This window comes from Nelumbo lutea, chromosome 2, assembly GCF_056320005.1.
Source record: "Nelumbo lutea isolate HS-2025 chromosome 2, American lotus-T2T, whole genome shotgun sequence".
Classification (NCBI taxonomy): domain Eukaryota; kingdom Viridiplantae; phylum Streptophyta; class Magnoliopsida; order Proteales; family Nelumbonaceae; genus Nelumbo; species Nelumbo lutea.
In genome coordinates this window covers 6,156,498-6,179,544 of record NC_142685.1, presented here as the reverse complement: position 1 = coordinate 6,179,544, position 23,047 = coordinate 6,156,498, and the positions used below count along the sequence as shown (strand labels likewise).

The 23,047-nt window shown below is 36.2% G+C and overlaps 1 protein-coding gene across 4 annotated transcripts; it reads left to right on the top strand.

Moving 5' to 3' along the window:
- The first annotated feature begins 8,016 nt into the window (after nt 1-8,016).
- Nucleotides 8,017-22,811, top strand: LOC148868285 (uncharacterized). 4 transcript variants are annotated; one of them, XM_088971353.1, is made up of 15 exons: nt 8,024-8,159; nt 9,083-9,182; nt 9,377-9,504; nt 9,596-9,749; nt 9,883-9,992; nt 10,484-10,567; nt 10,655-10,703; nt 10,823-10,914; nt 11,819-11,954; nt 12,270-12,349; nt 12,454-13,988; nt 20,480-20,587; nt 20,668-21,457; nt 22,205-22,368; nt 22,502-22,811. In XM_088971353.1, the coding sequence occupies exons 2-13, from the start codon at nt 9,090-9,092 to the stop codon at nt 21,240-21,242; spliced, it is 3,144 nt and encodes a 1,047-aa protein (XP_088827479.1). In that variant the 5' UTR covers nt 8,024-8,159; nt 9,083-9,089; the 3' UTR covers nt 21,243-21,457; nt 22,205-22,368; nt 22,502-22,811. The 4 variants fall into 4 exon arrangements, with proteins under 4 accessions (XP_088827482.1, XP_088827479.1, XP_088827481.1 ...); XM_088971355.1 differs by having other exon boundaries at nt 8,028-8,159; nt 11,825-11,954; XM_088971356.1 differs by lacking the exon at nt 22,205-22,368 and having other exon boundaries at nt 8,017-8,159.
- Nucleotides 22,812-23,047: the final 236 nt, after the last annotated feature.

Genomic DNA, 23,047 nt, shown 5'->3' with positions numbered 1-23,047 from the left:
TAATACAGGGGAGTCTTTGTCGCAAAACAAAGTACATAGGGTCTTTATAATTTACCCTATTATTTTATTTTTGCATTATGCTCCATCAAGAATATAATTTTTTTTTATTTATTACATTTGTTTTTTAGTACAATAAATACATAAGGTTAGAGATGTAGCCAACTCTCTACATCTCTAGTTGTGACATCATGTATTAATATATTTGATTTTGATCATTTTATCCAAAGGGTTGCACCATTGGCATACAACATGAAAACGAAACGGTATCACGTTTAGATGTTATATTGTTTTTACATCATTGATAAGGAGTAATTCATGTGTTATCGCACCTTTTTTTTCTAACACATGTTATTAGAGTTTGAGTCCAAGTTTATATGCATGTATTTTTTTTTTTCAATTTCAAGTTGGTGTTGTATGTTTCTTATCATTAAAAATTTTATTATTTAACCATACCATAGTAGTGTGACCCATTTAACCATAATGGTTGAACCTAGGGTTGCAATTTGGATTGCCTCGATTTGGTCTCCATTTAAATATTGGTAGAAAGCCCACCCAAATTGCACTCATGAGTGAACAAATGACTTTCCACTCGCATAAAAAGTCGTTTTGTTTTCATGTTATTTTAAAATGTTGTATTTGAATCATGTTGTAATTAAAAATATGTATTAATCATCATATTTTTTTCTAAAATGATAAATATATAGTATTAGAGACATGTCCATAAATTTTCTATAGATTTTATTCATTATTTGTATTTGTCTATTTAAAATTTTAGTATTCATTTATAGCATCATGGATCGTTCAGTTTTACCCAAAAGGTTGAATTGCTTATCCACTACCTAAAAAAACAGGTTCATTTTGATGTCAAATTTAAAGCATGTATTTTATACTCTTAATATTATTGTCCACGGGTTTGATTAATGGGTTTTCAATGTTACCTTAAATATAAGATTGTGAAGAGAACATGGATTAATAATTTATATGTGGGACTTGGCGGGAGGGATCAATGGATCATTTTCAAAAAGATGGTCATTTTAGCCAAGAAAGAAGTCCAATAACCATGTGGAATTATTCCAATTTCATATAGTAATATAGATGTAAATAGTATGTTTAGTATAACTTATTTGTTAATGTGTTAAATGACTATCACAATGGGTTTGTATCACAATGACTGCATTAACATTTATTTTACATTGGGTGATGGTTCAATCTGTGAATCTCTACAAAAGAAATGAGATAATTATATAGTGCAACAAGACTTAGGTGGCGTTTGATTGCACTTTTCAGAGGTCTGAATCTAAAAATGCTGCTTTTCAAACATCATCCCTTATTTGGTTGTACCTCTTAAACTAGGTCCGAATTTGATTTCCAGATCTTAAAATCATAGAGCTTGGCCCGGTTCTTAATGCGCTCATGCGTGTTTCAAAGTTAGTACATAGTTCAAAATATCCTTACAATATTTTAAAAATTACCAAGTTACCCCTAATAACCCCAAACCCAAAAAACCTAAACATTTGACATCTCTCTCTCTCTTCGCCCTATCTTCCCGCCACCGCCGTTGCAAGTTACAGCAATGTCTCTCTCTTTCTCTCTCTCACACACACATCGTTTTGTCTTCCCACCACCATCGCTGCAAGTTGTAGCAGTGGCTCTCTCTCTCTCTCTCTCTCTCTCTCTCTCTCTCGCCCTCTCTTTCTTCATCTTGTCTTCTTGCCATCACCGCTGCAAGTTGTTGTAGCGGTGGCTCTCCCTCTCCCCTTTCTTCTCTCGCTCTCTCTTTCTCTCTCTTTAGCTCTCACTCTCTCTCTGCCATGTATTCCCGCCACCGCCACTACAAGTTGCATCGACTCTCTCTCGCGATCACTCTCTCTCCCTCCCTCCCTTGTCTTCCCACCATTGCCATTGTCGCTGCAAGTTGCAGTGTCTCTCTCTCTCTCTCTCCCCCTATCTTCTCTCTCTCGCTCTCACTTGTAGCAATAGTGGTTCGATGAGTAAAAATATTTAATTATAAATTATTTGCATTAATTATTAATTATTTTAATAAAATTTATTAAATATTAATTATTTTTTATTAAACTTGTTTGTCATTTATTAATTATATTATTAACTAGAATTTTTATTTATTCCATTAATTTTTAAAAATTATTTTAATTTTTATTTGTGTAAATTATTACTTTTTTATTTTCTATTTGTATTGTTTTAATATCTTTTTGAGGTTAGAAATTATTTTTTATGAGATAATGTAAATTGAATTCAATATTTCCAAATAGTATGTTTTAGGGGCAAAATAATAAAACCAATAAATTTCATATGGTAAAGGGTTGATCCAACACAAACAAACTAATGGATCTAGATACTCTAAAAAGTAGAAAATCACCTATGCCTATTTTCAGATTTCTAGACACATTTAATATCTTTTTAACTTTTTTCAGATTTATCAAATGCCACCTTACATGACAATATTTTGTTCCTTTCATGGGTCAACATAGGTAAGACTTGGGGCTAGGGGTGTGCAGTCGGTCGATTTGATTTGGTTCAATTCAAACCAAGGACCTAACCAATTCTTTGGTTTTATCATTCTTTGTAATTCAACCAAACTGAATTATATTTTAGAACCAAATTGTTGTAAGTGAATTTGGTTCAATTGGACATTGGTTCCACATAACTAACAAGCATTTAATGAGTGTTATTAATGAGAAAGTTAAAATGTCCCCCAAACCAATGGTTTTAATTAAATCACTATTATTAATTAAATGTTAGAATGCCCCCAAAAAGCCCTATGCCAATGGGGAATTGGCGAATTGACCATTTTCAAAATTAATTAATGATTAATGAACAATTAACGAATAAGAAACAATTAATAATGAGTCTAGGTTTTAATTAACTATTATTAATCACTTATTGGAAAATATAATAATTAATTAGCATAAAGTATTAAATAAAACATTAATGTTTAATATACTTAACTAAATAATAGCATTAATTTGATTTTCGGTTTAATTTGGTTGAAAATTTCAATCAAATAGAACTGAAATCAATAACTGCTTTTTAAATAAAAACTGAATAAAACCGATAGCCGAATTAACCAAACCAAATTAGCTTATTTCGTTTGGTTTGGTTTGGTTATGTCTTAAGTTTATTAACTGAATTTTAACACCCCCTACTTTGGGCTATAAATTGGTTGTGTTTAATATACTTTTGCTGAAGTTGAAATTGGGTATCCACTCACTACTTGGATTAAACCTGAATATTGGTATACTTGGCATGCTAGGATTTGATATAATTTTTGTTTTAATTTGACTTTGTAAACTTATGTTAATTCTACATAGATTTGTTGATAGTTTAATTTACTAAGTATCATAACATACAAGTAAAATAATTTTGAATTTATGAGTTACACATGAGTTTGTACCCGTGTTTTCAACTTGCCATTGATCCGGCTGGTTGAACCATTCGATAATCACTCGGCAAATATTTTGGGTCATGTTATGGTAAAAACCCATATGATAGTAAAAAACATCAAATTGGTCAATAATCATGTGACCCAAACAGTTGGACCGTTTACTCATTCAAATCAATGACTAGGTCACTGGTTGCATGTTAAACATGTACGCAAACTTCGAGAGGCCATAGTTTTGCACTTTGATGTCTGATTAGTGTTATCTTTTTCATTATTATTTTAGGTAACTTTTTTATATATATGCATCCTAATGCCCCACTATTTTTGCCAAAGCTCATTTTTTGCCCTCAAATCAGAATTTTTTATATTAGAAAGTAAATAATATAAAATAATATATACACATATATATTACATGCATAACATAATTATACATTGTTTATTGATAAAATATACGTTTACACATACCTATACACACGCACGCACATATATGCATATACATACATGGTTTGGCCCTTTCGACCTTAACGACTAAACTAGTGACTTGTAGAGGTGTAAATCGAGTCGTGCCAGTATGTGGGTGACCCACATAAAGTGCAAGTCGTGCTGTCCCGAGTCATGCCGCCCTCTCCTGGGATAACTTGGGGGGTAAGACTGGCACGGCCAACAACCCAAGCTTGCACAAGCCCGTGGTGTTGAGAACTAGGTTGGTCCGTGGGCTAAGCTGGGCCAAAGTTATTTATTTAAGAAATTTGAAAAAAAATCTTGAAATTTTATTTTATAGGAATTTTGATGTATACAATTGCTTATATATAGTAATTAAATAAATTAATATAACCAAATTGCAAACAATTATTTATTTTATTAATATATTATTATATATTTATAATTTATATAAATAATATATATGGGCCATGTCGACACGCGTGCTGTGGGAGGCCTGACCCATGGACCTAAAACCCTAAGCCCAGCAGAACACACATGATCATGTCGGGCCTAGCACGGTCTGCATGCTGTCGTGTCAGGATGGGCCATGCCAAGCTACGAGCAACACGACCCGATTTACACCTCTAGTGACCTGAGACCCAAAGGTAAAAACTGTTCAACCTTTGGGTTGGCTTTTAAAACATTGTTTTGTACTAACTTTAATGATGATTAAATTGTAGCTCGATAGTTGTATTTTGGACATTTACTTGAATGAGATTTGTCTTAGATGTCGATGTCATACATAATTTTTTTCTTTATTTTTTTTTACATATCATCAACATCAATACTTTGAACCATGATTCAAATACATGCCTTATATAATCGAGCCAGCGAGATCATAAAAGCCCCAACTCTTAAGATTATGGAATGATAAAGGGCATAATGTTCATGGTTTATAATGGGATTATGATTGATGTTCAACACGTTCCTTGCCTATGGTCACCATACGTGGATGCAATATTAAATTTAGTTGAAAATTTTGGTATTATAGAGACAATGTTTTACCCATCAAGAATAAATGCATATTTATTAATTTCCCAAAGCCATTTTCTTTTTATAAGGCTGCATTTGAAAACAATGTAAATGGAGTGTATATTTTGGTTCAAGGTAAGTTTACACTCTGGTTTACTTTTGCATGTATTCGGCAACATTACATTTATGCATTGACAAATGACAGACCAATACATGTTTATATTGATAATAATATAAAGTATATAAATAAAAAATAAGTAAATTTGCATTCAAGTAGGCTCTTAATAAAAAAAAAGCATATGCTTTGTTAGAATTCACGTTTGCATCCATTATTGCTGAAAAGTCTGTTTGGTAATTAGAAGGTAAATTTGCCAGTGCAAAACTAAACCAATTTTGCAAATTATATGAACCGTTTTACACTCTACATATTTGCATTGTTTTCAAACACACCCTAAAGGTTTATGGGGTGTCCCATCTCATAATTTTTTACTTGTTTATTTACCAAAACATCAGCCTATTATATAGTACCCCTTATATTTTAATATACTCCCTTGCTTATCACTATTCATCTAACTATATAAATCAATAAAAAAATCTATGAGCAGAAAAATCAATAAACCCTCCTTTATGTCTTTGAGGGAAATAGCATATTCATTATCATTTATTTGTTAATGTGGTCATTGTTTGTCATGATGCCTTGTATCACAATGCTTCAATAGCCTCATGCTATTTATTTATGTTAGGCCCCATTTGTTTACAAATTTATCACTTACTCGGGAAAGTGAAATTGCCCAGGTAAATGTTTCATAGGTAACAATTACCCGGATAAGTTTACTTACTCATGTTCTTTTAATTCAATTAAAGTAATAATGACATTTTTACCTATAAAAGCTAATGTTAAAACCAGCAAAATTATCCCATCATGTTTTATAAACTCCCCAATACGATAAAGCTATTTACCCAAGTAGGATATTGGTAAGTTTTACTCAGGTAAATAAAGTTATATTTAACGTAAGACCCATTATTTAATGCAAAAATAATACTGTAAAGTTGGTAGATGAGAAAGAGATACCCATTGACCAACTTTCTCCTTCTTTATTTACCGATAAAGGAACTGTGCCTTAGAGGAAAGCTTTATGTTAAATGCTATTGTAATATCAATTTGGGGATGTCATAAAGCCTAGGTAATACTTATTTATTTATTTATTTTTGACAGGCCATGTAGCCCATGTAAGACTTCGGATTGTAAATGAATTGGGTTTAATTCACGTTTCATTTAAGTTGAACTTGGGCATTGTCCAACCATTGCCTTTAGAAACATGATCCACTCACTGCTTGGATTAAGCATAATGAATACTTTTAGATAGCCTAACCCCAAACTCTAAGTTAAGTTAACAATGGGATATAGGTTGAGTTGGAATTTAAGAATGATTAAGTAGGTGTTTAGCATAAATGATGGGAAGATCACACATTTTTCTGATAAAAACAGTGTTTGGCATTTGGAGTTGTAAGAATTGTAACGATGCTTATTTTTTTGTTTGAAATCGATATTGCCACATAAGTGTTTTATGATAAAACAACACTGGTTTTGTTTGGTGTCAATATTGGCTACAACATTTTCAACATTGATCTTATTATCCAACGCCCAATATGATGCCATGTCATTGCATCGTTGGTAGCAATACACCATTTTCACATAAAATATCATATTTAGCATTGCTCCAAGCCATACTTTCCCAATTTCCAATATATAATTTGGAGCAACATTATTTTTTTTATTAAGAAAACAATACCAAACAAGAGGATGTTGCTTCTAACATAATTTTCTATAACATATCTACATAGCAATGTTTTCTCAAAAAACAATATGGATGCCAAATACTACCTAAATTGTATTGGGTTAAGGTTCGGGGTTCAAAACCTTGGGTTGGGATAGTGTTGGTCTCAAATGACCTAACTCAGCAGATTTACCCCCTTATAAATACAATCAACCCATTTTCATCATAGGGTGATATTTTTAAAACTACTTAGGGGTGATGATAAGTCAAACTCAGTCACGATTGAAATATAAAGGCTTATATCATCATATATATAATATTAGTTTGACTATAATAATGTCCAAACTTTTGACCAATTAACTGATATCATAAAAGGGATAACCGGGTTCATAGAAAAAAGAGCATCATACATTTTTCGGCATTATAGATTTTGCCACATTATATTTGAATATGTATAATAGTTTATATTATTGATATATAATAATTTATATATACTTACGTGTATAATATACTTATAAATATATTTATATACTTTTTAGCCAGACCCGGCCCAACCCACCTAGCTAGAGATGTTTGCCTTCTTGTGCTCTGGCCCGCCTGATTCAGTTGGTATGTTGTAATTGCACTTCCGACATCATCCATTGTTGGTCCATAAAAGTAAATATATATAAATAAAAAATAAAACAGAACTACTAGAGCCCAATATCCCAGATCAGACGGTTGACGGTTACTACACCATCAACAACGACTCTTTAATCTTTATAACATCTTTCTATCACTGAAATATAAAAATATTTTCATTCGTGGCTTGCGCTAAGTGAAAGATGACGTGGCACATGAATTGATGTGGCTCACTATCTAATTGGCACCGTACGGGAAATTGAGAATCCATACCATTCACTTATTTTTTCTCCGAACCATTCGATCAAAAAGTTAAGATTCCGTTTTAGTGGAAGATAAAGAAAACCACATTAATCAGATAAAGAAAACCACTTTTGCTAACACGGGGTTTTAGCGCAGCGTTACAAGCACGAAATCAAAGCCTTCGATGTAATGTTGTGACCCCACTTTAATTGGATAAAGTGGCGTCATGGTGGGTCCATAGCGATAGATCAAAGGCCATGATTCACGGTTTACCGAAGGCCATGATTCACGGGTTGTCCTGAATCATCCTGTACAGCATAACAGAAACGGATGCATGAACTTCCACGTACCGATAACAAGCTAAGCTGTTGCTCCGCGTACGCGTTGATGGCAAATAGGTAAATAAGTCTGTCTATGACACATTCGACAAAAAATGGAAGGGTAGTTTCGTGATTCTGGTGAAGGCCGAGGGCATTAAGAGGAAGATGCTATTATTTAAATGACAGGAGCAGAGAGAAGAAAAAACAGCAGCAGCAGCAAAAGCCATCCATAAAAAGGGCGTCTCTCAGACCTGTGGTTTTCCATACATCGCAGGGCCTTCGACTTTCTCCATCGCGCTTTCTCCTCCTCAGAGATTCATCTGCTTCTCACGATCTACCACTGTAAGTCTGCGTGTTCGAATTTCAAAAACCCCGATCCAAGTTTTTTTTTTAATAATTTTTTATGCATTTGGATTCTCGAATCCTCATCGGGATCCCTAGATTCGTTGTTGGCTGCTGCTCTTCATTTCTCTTTGTCTTTAATTTGGTGATGCTTGCGAGCTTTTCGTTCATCTCTGCTATTCTTTTGTTGATTGGCATGTTCGTCTATATTCACTTTCCAATTTTCTACGCGTTTTGTGACGGATTTTATTAGATTAGGTCTTCAAATCATAGTTTTGGACTATCGGATCTCGATTACAAGCAAGCAGTTCTGATTGAACCCTTCACTTTGATCTATCGTTGTTTTATTTTATTTTTTTCCGCGTGGCGGAAAGTAATAATGCATCTCTCCATTATTGTTTAGATTATGCTGTCCTACGTTTAATATGGCACCTTTCTGAACCATATTAGGGCGGGCTGATGTTTTTGTATTTGAGTTAGGGCTTACGGGGTTTGATTTGTGATTTGCCGAGGTGAGGTAGAACTCCGGTTATTACCACGAATTAGACGTTACAATTAGCGTTTGCAGAAACTATGATTTACCTCCTGATTTGTATAAAAAAAATTCGTGAAGATGGGAAACATAGGCTTTATGATTTTGAACGCGGAACATATAAGGGGGACTATTGGTACACCATAAATTGGCGATGCTGAACCTGACTCACTGATTAATGTTTTTTTAACCTTATTTTTATTCTATCATTTGTTTTTTAGCCCCTACCCTAACCACCCTTCAAACCATAAGAATAGAGAAAGTATATAACTTTAATAATATGTGTATTTTTTCTGTATCTGTGAAATTTATGCTAGAGAATTCTAAATAGTGATACAAATTGATGTTTCATATTATCTTATTACCTTTCTTTCATTTGTTAAATCTTTAGGTTAACCATGAGTGACGAGGGAGAAAGGACGTGTCCTCTCTGCACTGAAGAGATGGATTTGACAGATCAGCAATTGAAGCCATGCAAATGTGGTTATGAGGTTCCATATACCGTCCCTTCTGTGTGTGTGTGTGTGGCGAATTGCAGGGTCTTTGTTCATCTGTATCCTGTTACTTATCCTGCATTTCTGTTTGCATAATGCAAATGCTTTGAATTTGATATATGTCTAACAAAACGGAAAAAAGAAACTACTAACTTCTTATAAAATATTATTTTTTCCATTTATCATTACAGATATGTGTTTGGTGTTGGCATCACATAATGGACATGGCCGAGAAGGATGATACAGAAGGGAGATGTCCAGCATGCCGCACACCTTATGACAAGGAAAAAATTGTTGGGATGGCAGCCAACTGTGAAAGGTTGGTGAACCTTATTTGGCAGCTACTCATCTGCTGGATATCCTGTTGGGAACATAACTCATATTCCATTGTCTTGTCATCTTGTGGGCAGATTGGTAGCTGAAATCAATTCAGAAAGAAAACAGAAGTCACAGAAGGCAAAACCGAAAACATCTGAGGGTAGAAAGCATCTTAGCAGTGTTCGAGTAATTCAGCGGAATCTGGTGTATATAATTGGGATACCTTCTAATTTAGCAGATGAAGATGTGGGTAGCTCCTTCATGATGTTACATCTTTCCATATCAAGTTTCTATTTGAGTTGTTAAACTACTAACCTTTGTCCATTTACTTTTTTTGTTAATTTCAATATTCTGAGTGGTAAATAATGCTTCTAAACAGGTTCTTCAGCACAAGGAATACTTTGGGCAATATGGGAAGGTTCTAAAGGTGTCTATTTCTCGAACATCTGGGGGTGCTATTCAGCATTCTGCAAACAACACTTGTAGTGTGTAAGTCCAGTTGTTGTTTATTGCTCAGTAGTCTATTTTTGGCTGATTTTTTCAAGTAAAAGTTTTCTATCAGTTGTAAGATGCTCACTATTATATATTGCTTATCAAAAAAAGCTCATTGTTGTTTGTTTGCTGTTTAGAATCTTTCTTTCCATTTACATTCAAGGCAGTGGAATTGGTTCACAATCATTATTATCTTTTACTTCCATAGTATCAACTGTTCGAAGTCTATTTTTCATGCATCATTTTTATCGTAATTTCTCTTTGAAGGGCTTGTTGCTACTTTGTCTTTACTTGTTTCAGTTGTGAGGTTTCCAGGTTGGATCTAGACTAATTTGATGTTTCAAATGTTGGTATAAGTTTATGTATCTTTCCATGATTAATTTTTGCACACTTGTTTTCTACCTTTTTGCTCAGATATATTGCTTCCAGATGTTCGTGTGTAATATGCATCTTTCTATTGGTAATTGTTTTTCCCCTTTTTGACTCAGATATATTACTTACTCAAAAGAGGAAGAAGCAGTTCGATGTATTCAATCAGTACATGGTTTTGTCTTGGAAGGTAGATCCTTGAGGTAGGGACATAGTTCATTTTCTAATGGCTGCATTGATAAGCTTTACCTTGATCAATATATTAATGACTGGGGGGTTTCCATTTCCAGGGCATGCTTTGGAACAACAAAATATTGCCATGCATGGCTAAGAAATGTGGTATGGAATATGGATAGATTATTTTGTTTGCAGTTTGTGTTTTCTATGAGATTCTCTTTTATAAAGTCTGAAGGAAGGTTTCCGTAATTTCACCAAGAGTAACATCTTTCTTGGTGCAGCCCTGCAGCAATCCAGACTGTTTATATTTACATGACATTGGTACTCAAGAAGATAGCTTCACTAAAGATGAGATTATTTCGGCCTATACAAGGTTTAATTATTTTGTTTGCAAGTTTTGATATATTCTGTTCAATCCTTTCTTTTCATCACCTCCTGTAATGATATTAAGTGTATGAAGCTTGTTATGGGATTGAACCATTTCTGTAGAATTTATATCTAGAATGTCCTATTCCCCAATAAACATGGAAACCAATATGTGCCCACCCTTCAATGGATCCCACTGTCAATATGTTCTGCTAGTTGTCCAATAAAAACATGTTTGCTAATAGTGCTTGATGTTTCAAGAGGAATCATACAGGTTCCACAAATGCATTAATTTGACTATGTTTTTGTGTGTATCTGTATCCCTAAGAGAATTATTGAGAGAAACAAATCGGTTTTGACACTCTACAGATTCCCACAATTTCTCTACCAAAAAGCTAGCATCAAGGTTAACTTGGAAATTGTGTAAATCAAGTGCTTAAAAGCTACAGGCAACTATTTTGTTGGCCCTCCCTCTGGGGGATGTTTGTATAGGCTTGTATATGGTGGTGAGTTTTTCAAGGCTTGTTTGCCTTCTCTTTTGTTTTGTGATATCGTCACTTCTGGTGGTTGTATATAGAACAAGTAGTTTCACGATGGTGATTTATTCTAGTAAAAGATAAATTTTAATCTCTATTCCTTCACAGAAGATTCTGCCTTGCCTTTTCCACTTGCGCTTCCTATCCAAACACAACTTTATGGATATGAACCTCTCCTACTATTGAATTCTTTTTTTTTTTTTTTCATTTTTCACTTGTCTGTGGTGCTCATCACATGCTTGTAGTGTTGTTTTTTCAGGGGCATTTAATATTTTTCTCTCTTTCACTAAATTTATTAGACCTTTTATGGTCTAGGTATGTGTCTTGTTTGGATCTTGTTCATACAGCTAGTTAACTGACATGGTAATTTTAAAGGAGTAGAGTTCAACAAATTACTGGTGCCACATATAATTTGCAAAGGCGTTCAGGAAATGTGTTACCTCCCCCAGCAGATGAGTACTGCAATAGCAGCACTGCTTCAGGCAAACCTATTGTCAAGAGTGCCTCCAATGTAAGATATTTGGCATTGGCTTTCATTTGGTTTGGAGAAATGTTTTTACCTCTTATAAGCAGTATATTTCTGATTGAACTTGAATATGTTTAAAACACTTGTAATTTAAGGCTTAACTATTGAGCAGTTATGGTGCTGTTCCCCTCTGAATCTTGGGGTTTTTATACTTACTATACTCACTATTACATGTCAGCGGTTTTTTGGGGTTAATGCTAAAAAATAAAGCTTTTAGTTGTGCCATTTATAGAATATCATAAAAGATACATATGACCCTGGTTTGATTTTAATTGTAACTTGGTTGTCTTTAACTAGCAGAATCCTGTAAGCCAGGTCAAAGGTTCTCCTCCTAATAGTAGCTCTGGAAGATCTGTTGCCCTTCCAGCAGCAGCTTCATGGTATTGTTTCAACTCTCTTAGATTCCTTCCCTAGTATTTTTTCTTTATTTTAGAATAATTTGGTGTATATATGGTGCTCCTATTAAAGTTCTCATTTTATCCAGGGGCACGCGTGCTTCAAATTGCCGGCCAATAGCTTCAAATTTAGTGTCTTCAAATGGACCGACCAAACAGAAAACTGACACATGTAATGATTCAGTGGTTCTCCCTTCATCAGTTACAAGTACAAGTCTGACCTCTACGTTGCCTACAGATGTAGGAAAAGTTTCTACAGTAACTGAAGATTTCACACATCACAGTGGAAGATCAGGGTCATTGGACTTGTCTAAACCGTATATTGTCAGAGAATGCCACAAAACTGCTGTGGATGCTCCTGCACACCCAGAGCTTGTCCAAGGTGCAGCGCTAACTCCTGCGACTTACAATCACCTGCCTTCTCTTCCTGTATCTAAGGCTAAAGACGGAAACATCATGACACTACCAAACTCAGTATACTCAGATCTTCACAGACAATCTTGTGGTTCTGTTCCCAATAAAGAAGAGACTGATACTGCAAATGGGAGCATTCAAGATTTGTGCTCTGAATTATCAGCAGTTAGTGTTGATAGACATCCTCGGGTTGATCATTCTGAACCAATTCGATCCAGTGGTTTGGATGACAATCATCTTGTGGTTATATTGCCTAGAAGTCAAAGATTACATTCACAGAATTCTGATAAACTAGGAGAACAATTAACCTCACTGCCATCAATGAAAGTGACCACACCATCTGATCGGATCTGTGATTCAGGAGAATCTTGTGATTGGAGGTCGGATTCACAAGCACAGACTCTTCAGAATTCATGCTTTGAAGCGGAAGAAGAAAATTTTCTACCTTTTGATGATCAAAGAGTAAAAGCTTCAGAAGAAGTTAGTCACCCATCATATTTGCCTCGTGGGCGTAATTCTCCATCTATCTTGAATGATTCTAGTAGTCAATATTCTTGGCAACATGGCGATTCGGGCAGTGCAAGTAATCTTAGTAACATAGATTCTAGAGAACATATAACAACTAATGAAGAAGCTTATGTTCCCTTTAAATCTGATGAATCAGTATTATCTAACAGACGTAGTGAAAATGATATGAGAAGTTCTACTGAAATGGATGGGTTCTTTGACCACTCCAACCTTTTCTCAAGCATGGAGAAAGGCAAATCTATGGCAAGATTTAATGATGATATTGCAAATGCTGAAAAGAATGCTACTTTAGACATGGGAGAGAGTAGCATCATCTCAAATATCCTGTCGATGGAATTTGATGTGTGGGATGACTCGTTAACATCTCCTCACAACTTAGCGAAGTTGTTGAATGAATCTGATAAACAACAGGGTTCTTTGAAAATATCAGGGTCATGGAAGGTTCAGAACAGCAATCAATCCAGGTTCTCTTTTGCAAGGCAGGATGAGTTTGCAAATGAAGGAGCTGGAATTGAGCCATCTTTCAGTAGTGTGCCTAAGAAATATTCGCTGTCTCAAGATCCTTTGGAAAGCCGGGATAATTTCTTGGAGAAGCTTCGGAATGGGTTTTCATCCAGTACTTTAGAGGAACCTGATCCTTACTCCAGCATTCATTCAATTTTCTCTTCTAACAAGCTTTCTGGTGAGTTCCATTGAGTTTAATATTGTCGCCTGTGCTATAACTTCTATGCTAACAATGGTTAAGATAGCAGCAGCAGAACCACCATCATCCATACCAAGAACAACCTAACAATGGTTAAGATAGCAGCAGCAGAACCACCATCATCCATACCAAGAACAACCATAATCAACACGAATAGTGGTTTTTCATTTTCATTTTGTTGCTTTTCGTTTTCATGGTTGCATTGTGGCTTCTGGTCCCTTGTTTTTTCAGTGGCTTCCTTTGATCCCTTCTGCCTTAATTTATTATGAAATTTTTATTTCATATTTCAATTTGGCTTGATACCGCGTTCAACTTCCTCTTTTGTCTTAAATCTTCAAGTGGTTAGATATTCTCTGGTATTATCTATTTTATATGCTGATTTTAATGTGAACTTTCAGCTATTTGTCATCTATCGTCGTGGAATTGTAAAAAGGTTTATTAGAAATAATACAAAGCTGATGTTTTTTCTTTGTTTTTGTTAATCTTTTTTGATAGGAAACCATAGCTTCAATAATTAATTAGAGTACAACTGTCACCACCAGAAAGATGGTGAGCCTTTAACTAAAACAGTGTTACAGACAAGCCCAAAATAAAGCCTCCCTGTTGTCTCTTTGCTTTCCATCTAACTTGTACCACAAGCTCCCTTGCTTGACATAAAATCTCTCTTATATTTTGTTTGAAGGCCCAAGTTCCCAAGCTTCTTGTTTGCAGCCAACCTGTTACCAACTTGGAATCTCCTTCCACATATAGCTGTTGCAGTGCCCATTGTTTAGCCAATCTTAGACCTTGGAGTAGACCTAAAACTTTTGCCCTTAAGCAATCTCCTACCCTAATTGGGCCAGAGTAAATGCCTAGCACTCTTCCTTCATTCCTAAAGACACCCCCAATTCCAGAAGGACCTAGGTTACCCATAGGGCTTCCATCAAAATTTAATTTCACTCTACAAGATAGAGGTGGGAACCAGCTTTCTTGAACAAAGAAGAGGAAGAGGAAGAGGAAGCTGGTATGGCACTCCATCCTCTAAAGATGTCATCTGAAGAAAGGTCCTTGAAAAGATCCAAAGTTTTCAACCAATGTATAATCTTGAAGGGTATGCCCTTGGAAGGTCTTGCTGTCTCTTTCTTCCCAAATCGACCACATTATTGCTGTTCTAGTTGTTCTCCATGTCACCATACCCCTCTATCTTACCAAAAACATACCCCTCTAGTTGTTCATCCTATTCTCGTATGTGATTTAGTATTTTTGTTTTTATGTAATGAGAAGATATCATCTGAAGAAAAGTCCTCGAAAAGATCTAAAGTTTTCAACCAATGTATGATCTTGAAGGTTATGCCCTTTGAAGGTCATTCTGTTTCTTCCCAAATTGACCACAGTATAGCTGCTCTAGTTGTGTTCTCCACGTCACCATACCCCTCTATCTTACCAAAAAATACCCCTCTAGTTGTTCATCCTATTCTCATATGTGATGTAGTATTTTTGTTTTTATGTGATGAGAAGATATCAGGCGAAGTGCAACAGTTGGGGCTTATCTGTTGTGCATTTCAGCAGAAAGGAATAGAAGGATAACTTAATAATTTTTTCTTTTTTCTTTATTACCAAAAAAATGGGTATGAGGAGATTGATAAAAAAAAACGGTATGAGGAGGCATCCACATTAAAGTTGTCATAGAATGAATTATGAGAAGGGCTGGCCAATTGGGTTTATGTTTCTGACCATAGTTGTCAAGGCGCCTAGGCGAGCCTAGGCGATGACAGGTGCTCAGTCGCCTAGGCAATGGAATTTGAAAGTATTAAATATATATCCCTACCCCTCTTAAGCTATGTTATTGGTTTTTTATACTAACCAACATACCTGTATGCTAGCTATTAGCAATAAAATCATTCGAATAAAACATAAAATGCCATAGCTAGCATCCAGGCCAAAAAAATGGGGGATTGCAGATAAGAAAAGAGTGAAAAATAAGGGGGCAGAGCCGCTGTTTCGTTCCCAACGTAAGTTGTCCAAGAGGACAATGTGGACTGTGTTTAAGGGGGCTGAGACCCCGTTTCAGGCTAAAAAAAATGGAGGAGGATTGTTAAAAGTAAGAAAGGAGTACCAGTGTGATTTTAGGAAGGAGGAGGAGGAGGCGGAGCCCCTGTTTCATCCCAAAAGAAGGAGGAGGAGGAGGAGGAGGAGGAGGAGCCCCTGTTTCATCCCAAAAGAAGAAGAAGGAAAAAATGTACTTGGAGGTGTTGGATTACTTGGAAACTTTCCATCATCGTTTTCTCTTCCCAGCTCTCTGTCTCAGCTCTCATTTTCTCTTATTTTTTATTAAAGTAAAAGAGAATTACTTTAATAAAAAATGATAATATACAACAGGGTGTATTCTAATAAGATAAAACAAACCAATAAAAATGATATAATACATATGCACATTCAAAAAAATAGTATAGCATATACACGGGTGAGTGCCTAATACAAAAACACCTAGGTGTTGGGTGAGGCGACTTCTAAAAATTGCCTAGTCGCCTTGACAACTATGTTTCTGACATGTTCAAAGCAAGGATTAAAATATTGATTACATGATACTCAAAGTTGGGTATTGGTGAGTATTGATATCACCAATACTCTCTCTCTCTCACTCCGGCCCATAATTCCAAAGTTAGTTTTTTAAAATGCTTTTGTATCAGCGTCTCCTTGTATATCTGTATGCACTGTACCGTATTGATTTTTAATCCTTGGTTCAAAGTGCTGTTGTGCATGGGCAGCTGGGCATTAGTTGGAATGAGGTAACAATCTAGCAGTCGGGAGATATGCCTCCTGACTAACTAATATACATGTTTGCCTTTAAGAAAAATGATTTTTGAAGATATTTAATGATGTTTATTAGAACAAGACGAAGAAGAATTCTAGAAAAGTCCAGGCTCGACAGCCCTGGAGTGTATAAAAGGGGGGAGCAGATCCCCAAAGCATACAAGTCTTTCTGACAACAGAATATCCCAGCCTCAGTTTCAGTCCTCTACTCAGCCTCGGGGGGGGGGGGGGGAACAGTTCAGTCACCATCACCAACTCCACCTTCAGACTGCCATTACAAGGGGAAACCAACCTAAACCACATCTCACCCACCACTTTCAGAAATTCCAGACTGCCTTTCCCTACTAGGTCCCCATCTCAATTAGAGACCATGATTCATTAGAGTTCAGTCTCATCCACTATCACCCCCCTTGTGTTACCTTCGACTTTTAGTCTTTTCAACAGGGGTAGCCTACTTCTAGGCCTTGTAGAAGAGCTTGGACTTTCATCCTTGTTGTTCCTTGGCTATTCCCAGGTTTGTTTTTGTCCTTTCCCTGAGGATGGGAGCCATCTATTCATATGAGATGAGCTGCTGTGTAGGTGAAGCAAAAGCAAAAAAATTGTCATCAACTAATACTATAATGATTGCATTAACATTAGGGATGAGCATGCTTGGGCCAGGCCTGGGGTGGTTTTTTGCAGTGTAATAATAGTCTTTAGGGCTGCTTGGGCCCGGTCTTGGGCCAGGCATCTGGGGTTGCTTGAATAAATTAATAAGATTATATTTTATTAAGAATTATTAACTTAATTTTATAATAAAATTATAGAACATATATTAATTTATTATATATACCATACTTGTACATTATATATCACAATTTCTGGGCTAAGCGAGCCTAGGGTTTGCATGGCCCAGGTTTAGTCCACATTTGTGTGGGCATAGTGTGGGTATGGGCCAGCCCTGCCTGGAAGAAAATTAGCTGTCCAGGCCGGGCCTGGTTAGTTGATAACACAGTGTATTGCCTTTAGACTCCCTCCTTTCCTCTTCTTGGCATTCACAATCTGGGTCCTGATAATTGGAGATACAAAGTTGTTTTGAAAAAGCTTCCGGGTCTGAGGATATTTCAATCTCTCACTTCCCCCATCCTTTTTAAGTTTTCTTTCTCCAAGAATTACTTCTTTTTAATTCCAGTATTCATTTAGATATTAATAAACATGGGATTCTGGAATTACTGCTTTTGCTCTTTCCATAGTACTAGAGTTCAATCTTTTGAGACTAGACCTTTTCTTATGCAAGTTCCTTCAAAACTAAGCTAATCACCTTTTCTAGTCATGCTTGACAATCTGTAACTGACCAATACTTGACAATGAGTCATCTTTTGGGATGGTCACTTTCAAGAGGATTAATACTTTCTCCCTTTGTCATATTTCTATGATGGGGAATTGGGTCACCATCTATTTGCATTTCCTTTTTTCTATATTTGTCCAGTTGACATTTTCTTCAGTGGCATTAATTTTTCCCTTTGTGGGTGTTGCAATGCTACATAATTTGTTTCTTTTGTTTTCTTGAAAGTTTACAACATTTTGGTTTCCTCTGTTAGCAAATGCATATGGAATGAATTGTTTTGAGAATTTGGCTTGTAATTTTGCCTAGTTTTTGTCTTTGAAATGAAATTGTTGAATGGATGCTAAGAATTTATTTAAGGATGCATTTGTTTCTCCCTAAGATGGACAAATGATTTTTCAGATTGAAATATTTCAAATATTATGTCAGCCTCTTATAAAGTGAAGATTTGTTTTGTGCAAATTGTGATGTGGAACTGTTGGTGGCAGCAAGCATCCTTTATGCATTTCTTAAGGTGGTTGTGCAATTGTGACGTGAGACTGTTGATGGTGCTTTGTAGTCATCTAATCTGTATTGCTTGAGCAGATTACCTGCCATTCAACCTTTGAATGAGCATCAGTTAGAGCTTGAAAGGTTATTTGCACTGATTTTATTCCTATGCTGTGCCTAAGTTTGTGCAATGTGGATGGTATTGTACATGGAAGTGCAACTTGGGTGGATCCAACCTGAGCCTGGACTAACCACCACCCACAATTTTATGTGGCAGGTCTTGGATTTTCGGTCCTTGGGTTGGTCCTGGGCCCAAAAGTTTGGGCTTTTTATTTTTTGGGCTGGACCTGGGCCTAGCCCTAGCCCTTAGGTATTCCAAACTGACCCAAAATTTTTCAGACATGTGTATACATTTTTTTTGTAAACCATACATATAATACATGCTTACATATACACATACTTTTATATCAAAGTGTGGGCTGATTGACCAGCCTGTGTGTATCAAATTTCAGTGCAGGCTGGGTCCAGTTTGGACAATGTTTAGGAACCTTGCAAGCATGTGGTATACATGCTTACATATACACATACATCAAATTTTAGTGTGGGCTGATTGACTAGCCTGAGTGTATCAAATTTCAGTGCAGGCTGGGTCCAGGTTGGACGTTGTTTGTGTTATGGAATATGGATTCATGGTCTTGGGTAGATGTAGAAGTGGCCATATATATCACATGCTTGCAAGGCTCCTAAATCCATTCAGTAGTTCAACTGACCCACAAAATGACTATTTGTTATTACTTCCACAAGTCTTGATCTGCAGTTATCTATTCTAGGGCCATATTTTCTGTTTACTTGTAGGCTGTCGAGTATTTCTGCTGTACTAGGTTGCTCCACCTTGCCCTTGTAAAGTTCAAAAGTTGCATTGAATAATTGTTTTGAATGCACATGGTCAGTCCATTTGTAAGCTTGCCTTCATCTTGTTTTCTATTGGGTACGTTCCCTTGGTTCCTGTCATGTGAACATTCTTGTTCTGTCACTTTGTGGACATTGTTTCTTTGTTGCCTAATTGATAGGCTAATTGGGCTGAGATATTTTTCTGGTACTGTATGGTTGGTGCCAAATAGGCCCCATTTGTTTTTTGACAAGTGCATTTACCTGTGTTTTTTTGATCAAAGTGTTTCTCAGGTAAGTTAAAAAGTTGACCATTATTACCCATAAATTGGAACGGGCAATTTTGTCCCATAATGTTTTGGCAACTCCTCCACCCCCAGGTTCCCACCTGGGAGGTGTACCCATGGGAAAAGCAATTTACCATGGGACCCACAGTTACTAAAGCGAACAGGAGATTGTTGGTCAATGGGAACAACTTTCTCATTCACCAACTATCACCCCTCCCCCCATTTACCAAAAATGAACAGGGCCTTGGTGTTGAACTACTGTCCAGATTTCTAATAGTAATGCAAAATTGAAGACTGTATATATAATATGAGTTATTTTTCTTCTTTGTTTTTGCCTATTTTTTGCTGCCATCATATTTATCTATTGTTGTGTTTATGATAATGTATTGATTATTATCCCCTCTAACAAATGCGCTTGCACACCCCCCCCCCCCAAAAAAAAAAAAAAGGAAGAAAAAATGGATTTTCAGTTGTTTAGTGTTTGAGCATCTTGTTTGAGCATCTTGTCAAACCTGATTACCTCCTGGAATTGTTTAGTGTTTGCATTTTGGATGAATCCTCTTACTAATTTGTTTATTTCCCATGTTAACAGTTTCAAGAACTCAAGTTTCTGCACCACCTGGATTTTGTTTAGTGTTTGCATTTTGGATGAATCCTCTTACTAATTTGTTTATTTCCCATGTTAACAGTTTCAAGAGCTCAAGTTTCTGCACCACCTGGATTTTCAGTTGCAAATAGAGCACCTCCTCCAGGGTTCTCTTCTCATGAGAGAATGGACCAGGATTTTGATACTTCTGGTCTGTCTCTGCTCTTATTTTTCTGGTCTGTTTTTATGTCATAGTGAAGTAATTTAATCTCGTTTTTATGTCTATTGTAGGGAATCATTTGCTTGAGAGTTCATTGCTGAGAAATCAGTACCAGGGATTGCCAACTGGGAATATTGGTGGCATTGGAGATGTTGAGTTTATTGATCCTGCAATATTGGCAGTTGGTAAAGGAAGGCTACCAAATGGGCTCGGTAACTCTGGCTTGGATATGAGATCAACCTTTCCCTCTCAACTTGGTGTTTCTGACGATGATGCAAGGCTTCAGTTGTTGATGCAACAATCCATCTCTGCACATCAGAATATGAGATTTGCTGATCATAATAATGCTGATATGTTTTCTTCTTTTAGTGATGCTTATTCTATTCCATCTAGGCTTTTGGAACAATCTCAAGTCAGCAGCATATCCCCATATGCACAATTGTCACTCCAACAGTCTAGAAACACACGGATGTCAAATGGCCATTGGGATGGGTGGAATGATGTCCAGACTGGAAATGATCTGGGTATGGCAGAGCTTCTCAGAAATGAAAGGCTAGGGTTCAACAAATTCTTTCCTGGTTACAATGATCTTTTATTTCGGATGCCCAGTTCTAGTGATCTGTATAACAGGGCATTTGGGATGTGAATTGTGTTAGAAGTGAATCCGTTTTTGTCTGCTTGCTGGCAATTGTATAGATGGGGCAACAGATGTGACCATGTGTGCAACCTCCTCTGTTCTGGGGGATGAGGCTACTGAGTTTCATTTAGCAGTTCTCTTATGCAGGAATCTTGAAGAATGATTGAACTCCTTTGTGTTGGCTTTCAGAATGTTGCTCCCTTGGGTTAACTCATTATCAGCAGGTAAGGTGATCTTTTCTCCTCTTGTATTTATAAAGACTTATCTTCATTGTTTGAATTGCTTTATGCTTTTATACTTTGGGGGAAACAGCTTGCCCAATTTGTATGAGATTTAGGTTTTGAATACTTGGTTGAGATGATCATCGTGTGTGGTCTCCGGAGTTTTGGAAGAATAGGACACAACTATCAATGTCTTATTTTTCTTATTTTTGTAGTTTTTTTTTTAATTACTAGCTGTTTTTAGGTTAAGAAGTGAAGTTGGAGAAAATAACGTAGTTTACACAAAATCATCAAGCTTGGTGTAAAATCTAGGGCTGACATGTATGAGAATGCAGGTTTATGTCTGAGTGTAACATCTAGGGCTGACATGTGTGAGAATGCTGGTTTGTGTCTGAGAGCAGCCACTACAGTGCAAAAGAAAAAAAAGGCCAAAGGTGGTCTGTATCCTATCCTACCCTTTCCAAGACGCCAGATAACTGGGACCTATAGTAATGGCCCTGATAAAACTATGGAGTTCTGTTCACTTTTAGGCTTAGGCAATTTCTTGGGCTTTTAGGTAAGATGAATGACCTAATCAGTGACAATGCTGACCCCCTGGAGAGACGTTGTCTGTCCATATAATGCCTGGTGCAGGGGGTGCATGGGGCATTTTTTTTTTCTGGTTGAGAATGCAAGGACAAGTTGAGTTTGAACTTTATGACACATGATTTTGGAATTGATGATTTTTGGTTTCTTGTTTGGCTACTGAAGATTCTAGATTTATACTTAGTTTTGGAAGTGATCCCGAGAGCAAGTTTGTGTGTTTATGCCCTGTTAACCAATTGGTTCAAAATCCAAGGGCCTTAACGCCAATTAACAAGCTGTTAGGGGGTGTTCTGTGGATCTCAGTCTGATGGTTGACATCATGTTTGGATGTATGTATTTTTTTTGAACAATTTTGTATTAAATTATATTATTCTGTTCTTTTTTCTCAGTATCTTATGTCTTATTTTTTGGTCAATTTGTAGGTAATCTGCAAAGGATCCATGACAAAGGTCGTATGTGCAGCTGTTTGATTGGCTGGCTCACCCTCCGGAGGGGATTGCTTTGGTCACACTTTTAAGAGGAGAAAGTATTACTGTTGCAGTCTTCTAACAGGTGTCTGAATACTGTTCCCTTGTTCATATACCTACAAATTCTTTACATCGAAGATTTTAGTCTGACTAAATCAAGTTTAGATGATGCGTATTTTTAACTTAATTTGTGAATTGTCTAAAAACAGATGAATGAAAACTAAAAACGGGTATTACATTGTAACCCATTTACAGTGAGAAAAGATACCTCATGGTAAAGGTTATTGTTGTCTTTAGCACAAAAACTTCTGCTTGGTGATTTCTGCGGGTGTACGGTTCACATGAGTTTGAGATTCAACAGGGTTATGGTTCCTTAAACATGTAATGTGAACAAAATCACTATACTGGCGAAGCTTTTAAACCTCTTCCTGCCCCCAAGACGTGCATACAATACACACACACAAGAGGGAGAGAGAGAGATGGGCCAAGTTTTTTTAGAGGCCCCCGTTAATTGAGTTGATAGAGGGGTAAAAATTTCTAG

Bases quoted from the DNA above. Each gene is read 5' to 3' on its own strand.
- LOC148868285 (XM_088971356.1), top strand. From the start codon at position 9,090: ATGAGTGACGAGGGAGAAAGGACGTGTCCTCTCTGCACTGAAGAGATG. The intron at 9,505-9,595 runs GTTGGTGAACCT...TCTTGTGGGCAG, and splicing joins ATGGCAGCCAACTGTGAAAG to ATTGGTAGCTGAAATCAATT. The intron at 12,350-12,453 runs GTATTGTTTCAA...CATTTTATCCAG, and splicing joins CTTCCAGCAGCAGCTTCATG to GGGCACGCGTGCTTCAAATT.